The sequence below is a fragment of the Anarhichas minor genome, unplaced genomic scaffold (genome assembly GCF_050575085.1).
Source record: "Anarhichas minor isolate MPS153535 unplaced genomic scaffold, ASM5057508v1 ptg000010l, whole genome shotgun sequence".
NCBI classification, from domain to species: Eukaryota; Metazoa; Chordata; class Actinopteri; order Perciformes; family Anarhichadidae; genus Anarhichas; species Anarhichas minor.
The window spans coordinates 605,543-625,282 of record NW_027466456.1 but is presented as its reverse complement, the minus strand read 5'-3'; the positions used below and the strand labels follow the sequence as shown (position 1 = coordinate 625,282).

At 45.3% G+C, this 19,740-nt stretch overlaps 1 protein-coding gene across 1 annotated transcript in view; it reads left to right on the top strand.

Moving 5' to 3' along the window:
- scfd2 (sec1 family domain containing 2) overlaps positions 1-19,740 on the top strand; it is an 89,238-nt gene that overhangs the window by 8,022 nt on the left and 61,476 nt on the right. The window contains exons 3-4 of the mRNA XM_076087346.1: positions 2,400-2,527; positions 8,867-9,042. Coding sequence (XP_075943461.1) covers positions 2,400-2,527; positions 8,867-9,042 — 304 coding nt within the window. The remainder of the gene's footprint in view (positions 1-2,399; positions 2,528-8,866; positions 9,043-19,740) is intronic.

Genomic DNA, 19,740 nt, shown 5'->3' with positions numbered 1-19,740 from the left:
ACCACAAGAAAATGTAAAAAAAACTTTATCGTCAGATTTTCATCTTTCCGACGGTCTTTGAACACATCATGTGCAGCGAACGCTTTCATCAGTAGAAGCAGCCAAAACAAAGCTACAAATTGTGATATTTCATCAAAACCACTTAATTCAACATGTCTCATTTAAAATCTCGCCCTGAATAAAGCGTTTGCTTTCACCAGATTCTGTAAAAAAACATTTAATTCTGAGCTCCTCAACGCAACTATGAAGCCATGATTGATTCATCTGAGACCAACAGTCATGTGACAACAAATCAGAGAAACTTTGACTGAACTGCAGGAAGTGAACACAGAGCAGAGAGGGCAGGCTGGAAGTAGAGGCTGTGGCTCAATGTTTATATCACGTAGAACCTCAATTTTCCTTCAATTTAAATGTTTTGTATTGAACAAAAGACATGTTTGAGTTTCTAATTCTACCCATGATGGTCCTGTTTCCATGGAGGAGCAGAGAGAAAATCCAGACCACAGAGAGTGAAATGTGACGGGAGGACTCTGTGGTCCAGAGGGTTAATGAGCACACGAGTCTGCTTGTTCCCGTGGTGCTCACATTGCAGCACACGTTACACATGTAGTGGAGTTCAGTTTAGTGCCCCTCACTTCACCAAACAGAGAGGACGTTAAGAGCAACACTGCCCCCTGCAGTTTGTGTCCTGCAGAGACCGCCCCCCCCCCCCCCCCCCCTTTGACATAGTAGTTACTCAACAACGTCCCCCGACTGGTTATGGAGCCTGTCTCACACCCTGCCAGTATAAACCTCACCCCTCACCCCTAGGCCCAGCTCAGGGGGGGTTGGGTGGGCAGAGAGCCAAATTAGAACCATATTCCATCCACTCTGTCGTCCAACAACACACACACACACACGGATGCAGGGCGTTCGTGTGCAGACATACACACAGATGCATGTGTACTCGCTGCTCACATATGGCCTGCATGGTCAAGTCACACCGTCGGTATTTCAACCACGACAAGTATGCAGGACTTCACGGTTTTGCGCAATCCTCGTAGTTCCGATGCTCCACCAAGTGTTTTCTACAACTAACTGCGTCACAGTGATAACGCTGCACTACGTGTCCACGATCTTACTTCACCCACACAATGATCATTAGTGTATGAATTACTCACATTTAGTTTCCTTTGAATTCATGAGAACGTTCTCTCGTGCTTTAAGACGGAGAAAAGAGGATCAAAAAAACAGAGAAGTCTTGAAGAACTGAGTTCAAGAGCTCTGATACAAACACATGCATCTTCACTCAAACATTACTATTCAAACACTTCCTCCACTGCTTACTAACAGTAAGATGTGTGAGAGTGAACAGAGTGTTTATAAAGTTTTGCTGTTGTTAAACTTTCAGCTCTATTTACTTCGATTCGTCAAGACTTTTCAAGACTTCAAGGTAACGCGCTGAGTAACGTTTGTATAAATGGTTCTAAAAACAGTTCTAAGATTCCTCCTTTCTGTTCATGTTTCTTGTGTTTTTCGTTGGACTCTTGTCCCGGTCTGTGTGTCTGGTTCTGGTGTGAAGATGGCGGGCGTCCCAGTGCCAGAGCCCCTCTCCTCCTCTCCCCAATCCAGCCCCGAGGTCTGGAACAGATTACATCTGATATTAAACACATGGCAGTTAGAAAAGGAGAAGAAAAAGAAAAAAAAAGTTTAAAAAAGAAAGAAAAGAAAAACAGAGTGGATTTGTCAGCTCCCTCCCTTAGCCTCCCCCTTTTCTCTCTCTTTGTCTCGTTCTCTACAGTCTTCTGGTCGTCCTGAGAGAACGGAGGAGATCATGTCGGCTTGTCACACTTTCTGTCAGAAGCACAGAGACGTGAGACGTTTGATGCCTCCTTTTTATCCAGCCTGCAAAGTGGCAGAGAGGAGAAATCTGAGAGGAGAGCAAATGTGAAATATGAATTCAAATACAAGATTTTATAAGACAAAGTGTCTCTCATGGAAAGACTTCGTGGCCTCTCACACACACACACACACACACACACACACACACACACACACACACACACACACACACACACACACACACACACACACACTCCTCGTCCTTGGTGTCCCGGTAGAGATGTGTGTTTCATAACGTTGGCGCATAATGAGACCGGGGACCCCGAGACTCCGTCGTGAGGACGGCACTGATTGGTCCAGAGGAATGTTGGCAAACGAGACGTTTAAGGTGGATCGAGAACATTCCTGCTAAATGCCCCCCCCCCCCCACCCCCCTCCCAGATCAGCAGCCTCTCTAATCGCTGAGACGAGCACTCAATCACGTCCATGTTGTCTCTTTAGTGTTGTTGCTGGGAGTCAGACGAACATCTTGTTCTCCTCGTGACTAACTGACCTGTTTGACTGTTTTCCTCCCGCAGGTCACCAGCAGCTCAGTCGCTGTGGGAGAACATGCTGACCAGTAAGCACAAAGAGGGGGTGATGGAGGTCCAACGGCAGCTGGTGGAGGCAGCTAGCAAGGAGAAGCTGCCCATCAAGATGAGCATGGGTAAGAGTTCAATGATGGTCGTGGAACAAGGTGGACGTTTATCAGTTTTATTTATATATGCAGAGAGAGAGGGGGGGGGTGGATGGAGATGGAGAGGAAGAGGGAGGGAGGGAGGGAGGGCAAGACGGAGACGGATGGATGGAGGGAGAGGGAGAGAGGGAGGGGAGGCCAGATAGACATAGGGGGAGAGATGGAGAGGGGGAAAGGAGCAATGGAGGGAGAGAGGGGGGTAGGGGGGCAGACATCGGGGAAGTGAGAGAAGGAGAGAGAGAGAGAGGGGTAGAAAGATGTCGAAAGTGAAGTGAGGAGGAGAAATTGAGAGAGAGGGGGGGCAATGGAGGGAGAGAGGGGGGGAGATACAGAAGAGAGAGAGAGACGAAAGCAACAACAATAAAACACAACAGCTATAATAATAATAATAATACACATGATGATAATAGAAAAATGAACTAATAACAACAATCACAACTTGTTTCCCATCAAATAAAATCATCATAAAAGTCATTATTCTCAGACAGAACCATAGCGCCCCCTACTCACCGCCACCGTCTCTGCAGTGTATTTGTCCATGTGGCCACAGAGGAAATCTGAACCACATGTTGGCTCTGTGACACACACACACACACACACACACACACACACACACGCCGCTCTTGGAAAACTTTTGTTGTTCGTTAATGAAGCGAAGGGATAAAAATATGTGCAGGCACGCAAAAATAAAGTCATTACATGCACAAGTGTACGGGGGCCTCGTGCACGTTCACCTTTTCTGCTGACCTCTTGACTCACATAGGTAATGGGTGTACTACACGCACACACACACACACACACACACAGGGCTAATATACAGGTTAGCATCTGGCAGAGAGGGAGGGGGTTAGAAGGGAGGGGCGGTGTGGTCCCTGAGCGTCTATAATCTGTGAGGTAGAGGAGGTTTCGTCTCTCGTAACGAGCAGGTTGTAATATGTTTGAAGTCACACACACCACACATACACACCACACACACACACACCACACACGCTGCGTACACATGGCGGTTTCCTTTCACACATTCGTGCTAAACAGACGTCTGGATGGCAGCTACATGGTGGATTTATTTAGACGAATGCATCACAACAAGCTGCAGAAAAGAGAAGGAACAAAGACATCGAGAGACACAGTTGAAGTATGAAGAGGCTGCTCACTTCATCCCAAAATCCATATACAGTATGTCCTCTTACCTGCAGAGCTATTAAAGCAATCTACACTGTTTTGGTGTGAGTTGCCGAGTGTTTAGAGAGATCTTCTCTCCGGTATAGTGGAACTAGATGTGTCTTTACAGAAATCATGACCCGGTTGCTGAAGATAATCCACAGACCTCGTTGTGAGCAGTTTCATGCAGGAACTACTTTCTTTCTACCGAGCCACGCCCGCCAAAACGCTAACTGGTCGCCCCAAAAATACCATGCAGCTTGCTGCTGCAGAATGTGAGATTAGGCGTGGACAGACGTAGAGGTGCACACTCACTCACTCACTCACTTGTATGACAGCGATAACTAGCACTACAGGTAAGAGGAAGAACATGTATTTATTGTTAGTTCTTTGGTTGAACTGTCCCTTTAAGGTCTTTCCTTGAGAGAGAGAGAGAGAGAGAGGGAATAGGAGACGAGCTAGAAGAGACTGCTCACACACTGAACCTTTATACCAAACTGGCACAGGACCAGACTCCACGAAGCCCCCCTGAGCTCCCAGCAGAGTTCCCATCCTGCCCACCAGCACCACCGGCAGAGCTCTCAAATCCATCATATGAGACCCAGCTAAACCCCCCCCCCCCCCCCCCCCCGCCACATACCCCACACACACACTTAGCATTAATACCTATCTGCTCTGTCAGTGCCCACTCACTCACTAGGAGAGCACAGAATTTTTCCACTCGCGCCTGAAAAACACGTTCTGCACTCTGGTGGATTTATGCAGATCTTTGGAGAAAATATATACTGCACGCTCATACACACACACACACACACACACACACACTGGACTCCACTTGGCTTCTTTTCATCTCAACGGGATAAGATCATCCAGAGAGAGACAGAGAAAATAATCCATTTCTCAGAGCCCGAGTGTGACCCGTCAGGTTTCTCACAGCACTGCGTGTGTGTGTGTGTGCGTGTGTGTGTGTGTGTGTGTGTGTGTGTGTGTGTGTGTGTGGTTTTGCAGAGTCCAGTGTTTATCTTGGGTGTTTTTGCTCTTAGCAGGGAATTAGTTAGACAGCTTCGGTTTCATCGTCTCCAAAAAGTGCGTTTATATGTTCATATACATGTGTGTGTGTCAGGTTTGTGTATATGTGTGTGTATATATATTGTGTGCACCGATACTGCAGTGTACATGAGATGTGTTGAGGGGCCTGTCTTCCTGTGGCGCAGCCTGCAGAGATGACCCCGACAATCAATTGCATTCATCATTTCAAGCCGTGAGATCAGGGAGAGTTTAATATCACAGTATTCATATTTTACAGCATCAGCTCTGCTTTTCTTTTTTTAATCTTAAGGCAAAAACATTGTTTTTCATGCGCTGATCAGCGTTTGGCTTTCATATCATCTCTTCTTTCAGACTCAAGGAATTCCTCATTTGCATATTTAAACATAAACTTTCTGATGCAAGTGTCCAAGGACAGAAGATGTCGTTTCCTAAACAGACTGTAAAGCTCTCTGAGGCAAAGTTGTGATATTGAGCTTGAAATTGAAATTGACTCAGTCAGTGATTGACCAGCAATTGTGAAGTATTATGATACTTTACCTTATAAGTCATGATAAAATGCTGTATAATGTGTTATTATTCTTCTTATAAAGCATTATGGATGTTTATGAGAGCTTATAAACTGTAGTTATTGAGTGCTATAAGCAGATTATAAGTGTTTCTGATGCATTATGGACCTGGGTGTCTACCAAACCTCTCTGGAGCACACAGACCTCCACTCCTCCTAAAGAGCCACAAATAAAGCTACCAGGACTTTCCTCGTCTTAGAGCGCATAAATAAAAGTGCCCCGTCCGTGTAGAATGACTTCCAGCTGCATCACTTAGCCTCCGAGTAACCCTCTGCACCTAGAATGCAAAGTCATCTTCCCGTAACAGGACTAAATCATCGTTGGCCCCTGCACCTTTTTTTTTGCATTGTCGAGGACTTTGATCGTGGTCGAGACCTCAGTTGCCACTTCTGCACATCAGGCTGAAATGGGTCAGCAGCTCAAGCTGTTTATAGCGCGGGACTGAAGATGTGATTTGTTTTATGGCTGCTGCTGCACGTAAGTGCACCGAGAAGAACAATAAAAGAGGCCGAGAGGTTCAGGTTTCTCCTGCTGTCTGAGGCGATGTCCAACGAGCGACGCGGTGCAGCGCTGGTGAACGAAACAAACACGCTAATAAATTAGATAACTCCACGTTCATGCACACATTATCCAACGGACTGAACTCTACACAAGAACATTTAAATAAATCAGGAGTTCTCTCTAACAACACTAAATATAACATGACCAAAACAATACACTGGGCTGTAAATATTTGTTAAACCACTGACTAAAATGAATCATGAATCCAAATGTAATGTATTCTGGGTCATGACGAATAAAGCACACAAACGTGTTAAATACTCGCCTGCTAATATTGTGAAAGTTAAGACCAAAAGCAGTGGATCTAGTCTGCGTTGCCTTTGTCGAGGTTGAAAGGAGTAATAAAGTTTTACCGTCTTGATTTAAACAATGACGCCTCTGTGTTGTTGTTGTATAAATAGTCTCAGCTCATCACGTTCTGCACAACTTGGTCGGTTGACGTCTTTATTCGTGGTGCGAAAGCTCCGAAAAATCTGCCTTGTTCCAAAAAAGAAGTCTCGTAATTTTCTTGTTCTGTGTGGAAACTCGTGACAAAAACAACAGTTAAAAAAAATATGTTGATGTGAAATGATTGCATGAAGAAAAAAAAAAAACTCCCCCGATTGTGTAAAGGCCTTTACTCTCCGCTAATCTAAAAATGGTCAAAGAGGTGGATCTTCTGTGCAGACAGCTAGCAACCTGAGACCACACCCACCTGTGACATTAGCTATAAAGACATGGCATTTTAACATAGACATCAATGAGGATTGATTTGCTTTTGGAGCCTCAAGTGGCCATTTTGAGGAACTGCAGTTTCTGGCACTTCAGCGTAAGCTTCATTTTTTAGCTCCAGAGATTGAAGCTTGATTTCGAATAGCTGATACACGACCACAGTTTGAACTTGATGGTGTTTCCTTCTGATGCATTTAGAATGACCTGTAAAAACACCTGATAGACAAACAAATGACGAAGCAATCGATTGAAGGCACGAGCACAGCGTCTTCCTTCATGTACGCTCTTATTCATTGGAGCCTTTTCCAGTCCTGCTGTTCCCGAAGAAACGTTTATTTGGCTCATCTGGCAACAAGATGCCGAAGGAATCTCAACGTTTAGTGACATAGATAAGACTCAGCCAGGGCTGTTTGATAGTTTAATGGAGAACAGGCTTTTGTGGGGCTTTCTTCTCTTTAACATTTCCTTTGTTTCTCATTTTATAGTGTCTAACATCGTCTCTGTCGGTCTCATGTGATCAGCCCGAGCTGTGTTTGGCCCGACAGTGTGCCATTCTGTCTCAGTTGCCTATTCTCGGGGTGGAATTAAGCTTTGGACGCGTTTCCTGGTTCTGTGCTGAATTGTTGTTGGCACATCGAGCTCAGCCAACCTTGGTTTTCTCCGCCAGGATTTAATGGCTGGATATGCTCACAATGGAGCTTTTCAGGATTTCTGTGAATATGTCTGCACTGAAGGTCGTTCAAAGAAAGGAAAATACTTTAATTCCAGCAAGAAAGTGAATTCCTTTCTATAGAAACACGTGTCTCGTACAGTAAAGTGTCACACAACACACACGGACTCTTTCTCTTCAGCTCTTGGAAAGTATGTTTCCCAACAGTGAGCTGTCAGGTTTACTTATCAGCTGCTCTGAAAATGAGTTGTTTTTTATGATTCTCTCCAAAAAATATTTCACATTATTCTGTCATCCAGTTTAACAAAGCTCGACCCAATCTAATATTCAGTCTGTTTCTCTTCTAGTCTTGTGTTTGGCTCCGCTAAAGCAAACATTGACCATGTAGTCCAACAGGAAATACTCCCACATCTGGTGCTGGTTCAGAACATCAACATGAAGAAGTAGGCTTTATGGGGAGTTAATGTGTGCCCCCTCTCTCTCTCTATCCAGATCCTCGTACCTCCAGGCCACCCCCAACTCCCAACCCGAGGGTCCTAAACATCTCTCTCTCTCTGCTGCCTCTATGCATTTATATCATTTACACTCTTTAATCTCTCGTCAGTGTTCCTGCACCTCTGCTACATGCAGACGGTGATGTTTAGTTCAATACTGTAGCTGCTGTAAACGTCTCTCCGCCTGAAGCTTGAACATATAAAGAATATTCAACAAAGTCTCACGGCAGTTCAGGAAATGTATTATTCTTTTCCTCCAACTTTTTTTGTGCCAACATTTAAGTTAGGTTTAGGCAACAAAACCACCAACATTTAGGTTTATGCAACAAAACCACCAACATTTAGGTTTATGCAACAAAACCACCAACATTTAGGTTTAGGCAACAAAACCACCAACAGTTGGGTTTAGGCAACAAAACCACCAACATTTAGGTTTAGGCAACAAAACCACCAACATTTAGGTTTAGGCAACAAAACCACCAACAGTTGGGTTTAGGCAACTAAACCACCAACAGTTAGGTTTAGGCAACTAAACCACCAACAGTTAGGTTTAGCCAACAAAACCACCAACATTTGGTTTAGCCAACAAAACCACCAACATTTGGTTTAGCCAACAAAACCAAACTGTTAGGTTTGGGCAACAAACCACTACCATAAAGCCAACAAACCACTACCATAAAGTCACAACATGTTTTGAACTTGTGGTTGAAAGTCCTGTTTGTTGGATTTATCCACCTCCCCTCCCGCCCACCAATAGTTGTCTTTTTGGATATCATAAAGTATGTCTCATGCACACACTCTCTCTTTCTCCCAGCCTGTGCAGGTTTTGCTCATTAAGATAATATTATGGTCTGTCCTGGTATCAGTTATTCCCCTCTCCCCTAAGCCGAGTGCATCATACTCATGTTTGGGAAAAAGGTTCATTCTGTTTCCCATCAGGAGGAATAATTATGTGTCCATTGAAACCTTGTGGGTTTTCATTTGTTTCTACCAGATGGCCAACAGAGTACAGTTTATGTACAGATCTGACCGATATTGATTTATGAATTTGTGCCGACTCCTCGTATAACACCAGTGTCTTCTCCCCTCCTCTCAGGCCGCGTGACCCCCGAGCAGCTGTGCTCCTACATGCAGCTGTTCCGGAGCAGTTGGGGGGCGCTAGAGAGTCACTGTGGAGTGCTCCAGCTGGGCCTGGCAACGGCCCAGACGCTCCGCCACCCCGGCCTGCCCCGCTGGGACGCCTGCCTGGCCTTCGAGAGGCTGCTGCTGCAGGTCCGTGCTCATCTTACACAGAACTATTAAACATATGGGTCACAGGCGATGAAAAGTCTCAAAGTGATGCAACCGATTCTATTTTGTTTTGTTTTTAACATTAAGGAATGAGGATCGAATAACTTAACAGGCGTTTTTCTGCTCTTTTACTATCTGTGGCCTTTTCACTGCAATCTATAAAAGTCCTACTGCTCTATGGAAACAGCACCATCATGACTAGAAGTAGAGAGAACTCAAACATGTCTTCAGTGCAGAACAACACAGTTAGAATGACATCAATCAGAATTACAAGAATAAGGCAGGACCACGGTTTTGAATTCTGCGGCTCATGTCGGCGTGTAGAGAACTACGGTGGCCTTCAAGTGACATAAAAACGTGAAAGTCTCTCTCTAGAGCCAGTGTTTGGTTTGTCCGTTCTGGGCTACCATAGAAACATAGAAACAGGCTGAAAACCCACCTCTTCAAGAAGTACTACCCTGAGCCTTCCACTCAGCACTTACTGTACTCATATTAGTTTGTTTCTGTACTTTTGCTCTGGTTTATGCTCTTAGATGCTTGTTTAAAAAAGGAGATGCACTAATGACTTCTGGTGACTAGCAGTTCTCTTGAATACCGATGTTGAACGAACGTATTGTAAGTCTCTTTGGATAAAAGCGTCTGCTGAATGACTGTAACAAACTAACTGTAACTATAGCGGACATGAAGGGCTCATTCTAAGCTAACAAAGACACAACGATTCTTACTTTCAGGTGATTATACACTAATGAAAGCATAGTTATGAATACATGAATATCATGTTCCATTTCTGCTAATAGATTCCCAATAATTCTACACACTGGCCCTCTGCAGAGAATTCGCTGGCAATTTTGTAATTAACTTCACTGTAATTATTCCTTCACATCTGTCCCTTCGGGTAAATATTTGATCACTGGAGCTCAGCAGGTAAGTGGGGGCTTGTGGTTCGCTAGACGGCGGCCAGAATGTTTGGCCACAAACAAGGTCAGTTGTGTTTGTAGGGAAAACATTTGGATCCAGTAAACACAGCAAAAAAAAAATAACGGCAGATTTTCCATCATGTTGAGGAGGAAGAGGTCTAGTTCACAGGGGCGGATGTACACATGTGTTTGAGTGTGGAAAGGTCAGAGGTCAAGTCTGATGGAGAGACAGAGGGGAGTGTCTCACAATAAATCAAAAAAGCCACAACAGACAGTCGTCGCAACAGACAGTCGTCACAACAAGCTCCTCGGCAGCGATCGACTGCGAGCCGATCGCTAACCAACACTAAAGCCATTTCCTCCTTCTCTTACCTTTTGCTATTTTCATAGCTTTATATTCCCGAAGCTGTAAAGCAGGCAGTAGGACAGCAGAGTATTTAGGAACTTATTAAACTAAATCACGGAAAAAGTAAAACCAGCTCTCAGCGGTGCCCCGTGCCAAATTGGAATTTAAAAAAACAACCTCATAAACCGTGGTCCTCAGCTGGGGCCGTCGCTGGTTTATTAAATAAAGGAGGAAGACTTAAGGGGCTTAGTGTCCCGGCATCCTTTTACTTCATGACTCCGCTTTGATCAACCCCCCCCCCCCCCATGGTCGTCTACTGTACCTGTGGATGACTCAAAGTCCAATTTTCTCGCCATTCGTTTGTAGTTTTGGTCTCGTAACTACCAGGCTCTGTGGTGACTGTGTCCTCAGGTGGAAGGTGGTCTCGTGGATGACTACGTTAATAACAGACTGTTGTATTCAGCATCAGGACAGTATATATATATATATATATACTGTATATATAAGACTCGGTGTGGGTTCAAAATGAAATTCTTCTAGAATCAGATCTCACAATCGAGCCTTGAGCGTGATGTGAGAGTCGGTGTTTGCAATCAAAACGGGTTTGAGTTTTATTGAGGTATTAAGGGAAATGAGTTGTGTGTCCTCGGTGCCCCCCTTCTGTTTATTTCATTTCCATGTGAGGTTGTTGTTTCTTTGGCTCAACGTGGACTGAGAGAAGTTAATTACATTACAAAATGGCGGGCATGAAGTGTGTGTGTGTGTGTGTGTGTGTGTGTGTGTGTGTGTGTGTGTGTGTGTGTGTGTGTGTGTGTGTGTGTGTGTGTGTGTGTGTGTGTGTGTGTGTGTGTGTGTGTGTGTGTGTGTGTGTGTGTGTGTGTGTGTGTGTGTGTGTGTGTGTGTGTGTCGGGGGGCGCTGTGGATACGACCGGGCAGAGCTGGACGCTCCGTTGCTGCCGGACAGACCGACCCAAACTCTGCGGTGCGTTTGGGGAGCCGCCGCAGTTTACTGAGGCAAAGGGGCCGATGAGTTCAGGGCCTTTCCCAGTTCATGTCTCTCCAAACATTTACGCGTTCAAACACTGTTTCATGGCTGCTCTGTGACCCAGACAACTCCTGTGCTCATGAGGTAATGCTTAAATAATGAACTGTGCTTTTAACATTACACCCACAGCTGTACGCTAACTTTTAAAAGCAGCAGTCGAGTGTTGGAAATATGGTTTCCATTTTAAGTCATTTTTATATTTTGAGTAATTAGGGTACTATGATGCTGAAGAATGAACTTGTGACATGCAAGAATTGTTTGGTTATTATAGTAGTTACGTCCTCTTTGAAAACACTGATTGTAATTTTTCTCCATTTTCTGACATTTTATTGCCCAACCAAAGAAAATAATGACCGATCATTCAACATCATAAATAATCGTTAGATTGTGGTTCCCCTCAAGTGACGGCAACATCAGCTTGTCCATCATCTCTACCCCGAGTCCTCCAGCCGGTCTTGACTCTGGCTGAATCCGGTCTCACGTTTTGAAGAAGAGGTTTTGACTTAATGCCAGGAATAGGTTTGCCAATTTCAACCTGTCGAGCTGTGATACCCGTGGGGGTCTCGCAGCCCAGAGGTTAGTAATATTGGGGCACAGATGTGGTAATGGAGGCCGATCTGTTAGATGGACTGTGATTTAAATGGTGGTGAGTGTGATACTCACCCTTTATATTGCCTTTACGGAGACTTATGACCCTCCTCAATATAGCGTTTATACTCGTGTGAGATTTCGAGGTATCTCCTCGGCTGGCACTGCCACCCTGTCTGGCGTGTAACCGGGTCTTTTTGGGGTCTGAATGGCTCATATTGAGCCGCCTTGGTCCGGCTCCAGCCCACAGCTCCAGAATGTGTGTATGCTAGACGTGTTCAGCGCTGGGTGGTGCAGCGGGAGCAGAAAAACTCAACAGACTCAGTCTTTCACCACTTCCCAGAACATCACCGGCACGCTAGATTCCCATCAACGGGGGCCGAGCCAGAGCCTCCCGCCTCCACCAAACCAAACATGTACACAACTGCTGTGTACCCCTCCCATGGAGAGCCGGCCGGGGACAAGTTGCAGCTGCATGTCACACTTTGTAAAGGCCGAGTATTGTCTTTGGGTGTGCGGAGCGGCCTACAGTTTATTAGTCCGTCACATGGCTGGACATGCTGGTGATGACAGCGGTGCAGTGGAGAGGAGCTAACCTCCCTCACCCCGGCCTGCTGCTTTTCTGCTCTGCTGGGATTAGCAGGCAAAGGCCTCTGCAAACACTGGAGCTCCGAGTTATTACTGGTCACAGCGCGGCCGTATGTCCCGGTCCTTATCTCCGTCTCTGCTGTGTGTTTGTGTTCTAGTCTGAACAACTGTGTGTAGAAGTTTAAAAACAAAGCTGTGAACCCAAACCCGACTCCCTCGACATCAATTTACAGAAGTAGAAAAATGCTGTCGATGTAGATTGTTCATTTGCGTGACGTTCATTATTTAACGTAACGCAAGATAACAATCGAAATGAGTTGTTCTGAAAACGTCTACCCGAACATGAAAAAACTAGTTTACCAATTACAATTCTTTACGGTGTCATTTGTTACTTAGTAACTTAGGCTTGTTTCCAAATGACTCATCGGGTTGGTTTGGGTTCCATATAGTGGCCCTATAGTGATATTGATATTTATATTTTTTTTTACTACTTATTAGTTGACATACTGTGGCTACCAATAACAATATATCTCAAATTTGCTTCATTCATAACATTGGCATTCAAATTCTATATCAACTTTTTTTTTTTGCATGTCCAAAAGTCTATATTTAGATTTATGTAATCATTTCCAAAAACTCATAACATGTTTTTATCTAAGAAAATATTCTACATAATACGTATTTTTTCAAACACAATACGAAGGGAGGCAAGCTCCTGTATTAACGGGGCGGACAAGCAGCAATCCAACAGCTCCATGAATTACATTTATTTAACCACAATAACACAAAGATATTCAAATATATCTTCAAATGGAGTCTGACTGTCTTCAGGATGAGTCCTAAGTCTTCTGTTTCATGTCTGTTGCAGTGAGTGCTTGTATAGCCAGTTTGGAGCCTGGTGACTCACATATTCCATTATCTGTCCCAGTACAGTGTCAGCGTGGGTTAAAGTCTTATGACCCTTCACCTCTGTCCCCTGACCCCTCCTGGCTGTAGATGCTCAAACCTTCAAGTCAGTAACCAGTAAACCGGTGTCATTGTAAAGCCGTACGAGGGCACGCCGATCCACAGAACACTCAACATGCAGTTATATATACGTAGATATGTGTAACATCTGGATTGTATCATTACTTATGGCGACAGAAGGAAAAAATGTTGATATTGGTCCCAAGCAACTTTCATCTTATCTGAGCCGCAGCCAGACAGGGCGCTCTAAGCCTGTAATTGGCCTTTCCCCAGGGTATGGAGCCCGTCCCCACATCCCAGACATTCCCCTTATTCCCCATCTCTGCTGCGTCCCTGCAGCCCCCAACGGGGAGGACGTGGTGTCTGGAGGGGGTTCCTGTGATTCTATGCTGGAGATTGTAACAAAAGGGTGTGAATGACTCCGGGGCACTGCCCCTAAGATGTGCCCCACTGTTTAACAGCCTCACATCTGGACTGACCCGGACTGACCATCTCCCCATCCATCCACTTCCAGTACCACCCCCCCCCCCCCCACACTCACACACACAGACCCAGTGTATCCTCTCTGAAGCGCCCTCAACCCTGGAGCAACACACTGAAGGAACCACAGGAGGTTCAGGATCAACTCCTTTCTGCCTCTCTGGCTCGATCCTGTCGGTCTTCTGTTGATCTCCCATTGGCAACCATTTTGAGACATTGGTAACCAATTCTCGGTCTTTGGTTGCCTTCAGTGGTCCACCACTTTATAACAGAAACGGTAGGGAGAGCAAACAGTACAACATGCACCCTCAAATAAATACAAATAAAAACCAGCATCTGTTTAAGAGACAATGGTGAAGCAAATGAAGTTGTGTGACTGTGGGGGGGGGGGGGGGAAGGTCAACCAACCCGTCAACATAACAAGCGAATGTGCAAATTGATCGAACTGACAGAAAACCAAATGAACCTGAACGAAAAACAGAAAAAGGAGATTTCTGAAGTGTTGGGAGACGAAGTATTCCGGCATCTTTGAGCCGGACGGAAAGTTTTACTGCAAAGCTTCTACAACATACACATGTACAGTAAACATTTCATAATTATGCTGCCGTATCGTCTCTGAATTACTTAAAAATGTCAAACGCATTTTCAGTGTTGGCAACCGAAAGCTGGAGATGCCTGGTTGCCAACCTGGCAACCGATATATAAAGTTAGTGTTAAAGCCCCGAAACCACACTTCCCTTTCAACGTGTCATATCCTGTATCTCTGTTACGTGTTCTCCAAACACACGCCTCACTGTAATGTGAACAACATGAACTCCACGTCGCCACTTATTATTTTGTAGCATAACAAGCTGGAGGAGAGAATGCAGCGCTGGAAGAGAGTTGGGTTTATCAGAAGAGCCAGTTATTTACCTATCTCTTCCTTCCTGTGTTTAGCTGGAGAGGATTACAGTGGGAGAGGGGAAGAGCCCCCCCATCTCAAGCTGTATTCCCCCCCCCCCCCCCATCTCAAGCTGTATTCCTCCCCCCCCCCCCCCCCAGCTCTCAGCGCCAGTGCCCTGAGACGGCTGTGTTTACATTGTTCTGCACAGCTCAGGCCCTAATGTACTATCTGTTTAATAGCTAGAGAGAGGCCTGTTTATAGAGAGGGACCTTTTTTTAACAGAGGTGATGGGCTGCGAGGCCAGAGGGCAAGATCAACTCATCTCACTTCCTGTTATCATTACCTCTCTTCCCTCAGACGGCGGCTAGGTGCTCTGCTCGCTCCGGCTCTCTGCATTACTGTTGCCTAATCGCCTCGCCACCCCGCCGGCCGTGATTGCGCTCAATCTGTCTCCCGTGGAAAATGGTGGAACGCGAGGGGGCTCGATCGAGTTGCCTCGCATTAAACCTCGGCGGCTCCTCTTTCTCGGCCCGGTGGTAATTTGCATGTGCTGCATTTTAAACATTCTACTAAGCATCTTTTCTTCTAAATCTATATCGCAGCCCACTGAACTGAAACTTTATAGGAATTGCTTCGGTGTTGATAGCCGTGGAATTATAAGCCGAGGGACTAAGATGAACTCTTGAGGGTTTAATGCACTAAACATTTTCTCTTCCACTTAAAGAAGGCCTTTCACTCTCTGCATTCAGTCAGTTTGCATACGCCGGCACATGTGCATCCGTGGATGTCTGTTGTTCTGGTCTCTATTGTTTACTGTGGCTGTTTTAATTGTGATGTCAAAACCGATCTCGTCAGGAGCGTTTTTCATGTGGCCTGGAGTTTCTTTCCCCCTCAAGAATGTGTGCTGGTGAGGGTTCTGCAGGATTTAAGCTGAATGTTTTTCACAGCCTCGTTTTTGTTACAGGCGGCAACCTTCGGTTTCTGACGAGTGAAGCCGATGCTTCATGTGTTAAAGCTGCATCCTCTCTAGTGTCCAGCAGGGGGCGACTCCTCTGGTTGTATAGAAGTCTATGAGAAAATTACTCTACTTCTCTCTTGATTTATTACCTCAGTAAACATTGTAAACATGAGTTTATGGTCTCAATCTCTAGTTTCAAGTCTTCTTCAATACAGCATGATGTTCATTTAGTACATTATGGTCCATTTAGAGTCAAACAGACCATAAAGCAGGGTATGCTTTAGGGCGGGGCTACACGGTGATTGACAGGTCTCTATCAGAGACGTATACGGCGTCGCTACGTCACTCCTCCTCAGTCCAGATATGGTCACTTCCTGTTCACTGGTTGCAAAAAGCCAAGATGGTGACGGCCATAAATCAAGATTGCTGAACTCATCAGTCCACAAACAGACGGATGACGACTACGTCCACTTCTTATATACAGTCTATGGTTTCTCATCACACATGCTCCGACCCAAACTCGGACTTAATGGTTGATCTTTCTTGGACATCATCCACTCTTCTCTCTCCACTATATCCGTTACAGAGCTCACTTCTACTGAGCTGCATCGTCATCTTCCAGTGTTTTGGGTGAGGTGGTCCGGGGGAACGCGATGAGAGGGGGCTTCACTAACGCTCTCCACCTCCTGGTGAATCGGGTCAGTGTGGTGTGCTGACTCGGCCTCCATGGCGTCAGACTTCATTTGAGCATGCTCCAAAAAAGACACCACAGACTGGGAAAAACCCCACAATGCCCAGCATTCACCCTCGGATTGTTAACAACGAAGGCCGTAAAATAAAGGCTGACGCTTTGGGAAGATGGCGGGGGGTTGCAAGAGACCCAACAATGTCCCAGTGTCCCCACTTAATACCTTCTTTTATCTTCCTCTGGCACACGACGCCCTTCTTTCATTTTATTTTACATGCAACTACTCTCTGTTCATATTGTTCCCCTTTAGTCCACGATGTGCTGCATTTGAAGCTGCAGCCAGATGTGCGTTTGCAAGTGTGCGGCCATGTGTGCACGCATGCATCCATGCATGTGGCATCCCTTTAATGTGCTTACTCTGGTAACATTGTGTCGACTTCCTGTTGTCACAAACAGGCCCCTCTGTTCGCTGCAGAAAAGCTCCACCTCAGGACGGATTAGCTATCAGGTCGTTTGTCTCTACCTGCTGAGCACAGGCCGGCGGAGGTCGCGGCCCACAGCACATGTGTCTTTGTGTCCGTACGTCTGATCTGAAATGGAGACAGAGAAACATTCCAGGACCTTTTGAGGCTCTTCTTTAGATACTGACTGACCCCTGAGAGCCAGATTAAAGATTTCTTCTTCTTTTTTTGCCAGGTTGAAGATTTCATTGTGATTGATCAGTTAAGGGTGAAGAGGAACAACGACACTGCTGGAAAATGCTTTTTTTGTTGAGCGATCAGACGGCGTTCTTTTGCAGTTTTCTGCATCTTTTTTTATTTTATATTTTTAAACAGCGTAATTACGGCGCTTGGTCATGCGCCTCTGAATTTTTGCAACTAGGGCAATCGGAGCTTTTCAGATGCGACTGTCATGAATAGTTAACTGATAAAAGCTCTTTACATGTGTCGGGATCTTACAAAGACGGATCATTTGTTTTTAGAAGCTTTAGAAACAGGAAGTCTTAAAAATCTACATTTGAGTAAATATTTTGCAGCCAAATCAAAAAGTTTATATTCAACCTTTGTTTCTTTATAACACATTTAATACTTGACTTCTTTCTTTACAGGGTTTGTATAAAGATAATAAAGTAGTTCATGAATATGAGTTTACAGATAATTACAATCCTTCCTCTCTATAGTGGAGGTTGATTTATGGCGTTTTACAGTCTGTGTTCATATCTTTGAGTTACACTCTTTGACTTCTTGATTCTTCGCAGTATATTTTGTTTTTTTCGCCCTCTGGCGTTTCGGAGAATAATGCAACAAACAGTTAATGGATCGTCGGGCTTTCAAAACCAAAATTCCCGTTAATCTCTCAGAACTTGCTCGGCCACGTTCCTGCCGCCCTCTTGGGACCCAGTAGACCAGCAGTGCCCCCTACTGCCGAGTAACACCAAAGACCTGCATCCTGTACACAGAGATGAATGGGGGTGAGGTGGGACAAGGAGTGCCCCCCCCCTCAGGTCGTGGAGCAAAGGTAGGACAAGGACTCCTCTTTTCTGCAGAGTGTAATTGTACCCATCTGAAACCCCCCCACCCCCCCTCCGCTCACTCATGCCCACCCAGCAGAGACCACCTCGTCGCCCCGGGGATTCGCCCCGAGTCACCCAAAGGGAACGAGGCGGACCGATCGCCAGAGCAACGAGAGCAGAGAGGGTCAAACCGGGTCAATCAGAGACAGAGACTCCTGCCACCCTCAACTCTGTCATTAATTACCCATAATCCCCCTGGGGCACAGCTCCACGTGTAACCACATAGCCCAAACAGGCTGCATCCAAAGGGGTTCGAGCATACGATCAGGTGGAGGACGCTTTCATTTGTTTCATATGTGCACCTGGGTCAGGGTCGGTGTCCTCTGACCGGGTTTGGGAGGAGGCGTGTCTAATGGATCTGTCATGTCAGCAACTCAAATCCATCCTGAGACTCTGAAGGAAAGCTTTATTTGATTTACAATGTTTTGTGGCAGAGCGAGACGAGACCAGAGTCCGCTCTCCTTTTTAAACATTTCAATGTTTACGAGTTGTGACAACATTAGCTGGATCTGATTCTGAGCCCAGCTGGTATTTGCAGCTACGTGGACGAGAAAAATACTTACAGATCACCCATCTCTTTTGTTTTGTACGTGTTTGGCAATGTTGCCTTCTGTTGTTCTTTTAATCATCTTGTATGAGATGGAAATGAAACTCATCTGTGGAGTAATTTTTAGGGAGAGGACTCCCTTCATAACGTGGTTGACGTCTGGAGGTAGTTGAATAGAGCGCTGCAGGGAACGCGTATTTTTGTAGGTCAACAGGAAGTTGGCATCGACAAAAAGCTAATGTGATTCTTCCGTTAGATTTTGGATTATTGCAGAAAATAAACATCAATGGAATTTTCACATTTTGTTTAGCAAGACAAATGAATGACCACTTTTCATGATTTTTAAAGCGTGAATACATATAGCATAAGTAATAAGCTAACGTTAGGCCTCGATGACACTGAGACGCGTTGCAACAAGCCCGGGCGCTTAAAAAAACGCCTCTATGGCAAAGTGAGTCGGCCAAAACAGCTGATGAATCAAAATCAAACCAGGTGATGAAATGTAAATAACCGGGAAAAAGTGCAGACTTCGAGCTCTTGCTGTTGAATGAGGATGAGGGGAAATATTGAACCGTTCAGCGTCATTGAAACCGCTAACGTCAACCTTTCGCCGACCACATCCGCCAGCATCAAAACAGGAAGGAAGTGATGATGTAGTAAAGCCCGCCTCCCGCCCGATTTGATTGGCTTCCTAGGACATTGACGAGCGGTGCAAAAAGTAAAAAATATTTAGACTTTTAATGTGCGCCTAAAAACCTCTAGAGAAACACGAGAGGAGAGCTCGCTATAAGAAAATGTTTTTTGCGGGCGACTCGTTTCTACTGACGGTTCTCGGTGTGATAAACTAGTTTCCTGTGTTTAGGACTCATTCCTGCAGAGCTTTATTCCATTTTATTTGTCCTGGATTTGAAAGTCTTGCAGCTTTTCCTTCCTCTCACCCTTTTGACTTTTGTTATTAATATTAATGTTTTTGTATTGATTCGTAGAGCCACATGCTCAAACATCCTGTGAGAGTCTGGAACCAGAGCAGCTGACGCGAACATGTGCGCATCGAGAACATATTTGTGAATGGATTTGTTAGACGGGCCTCAGAACAGTTGC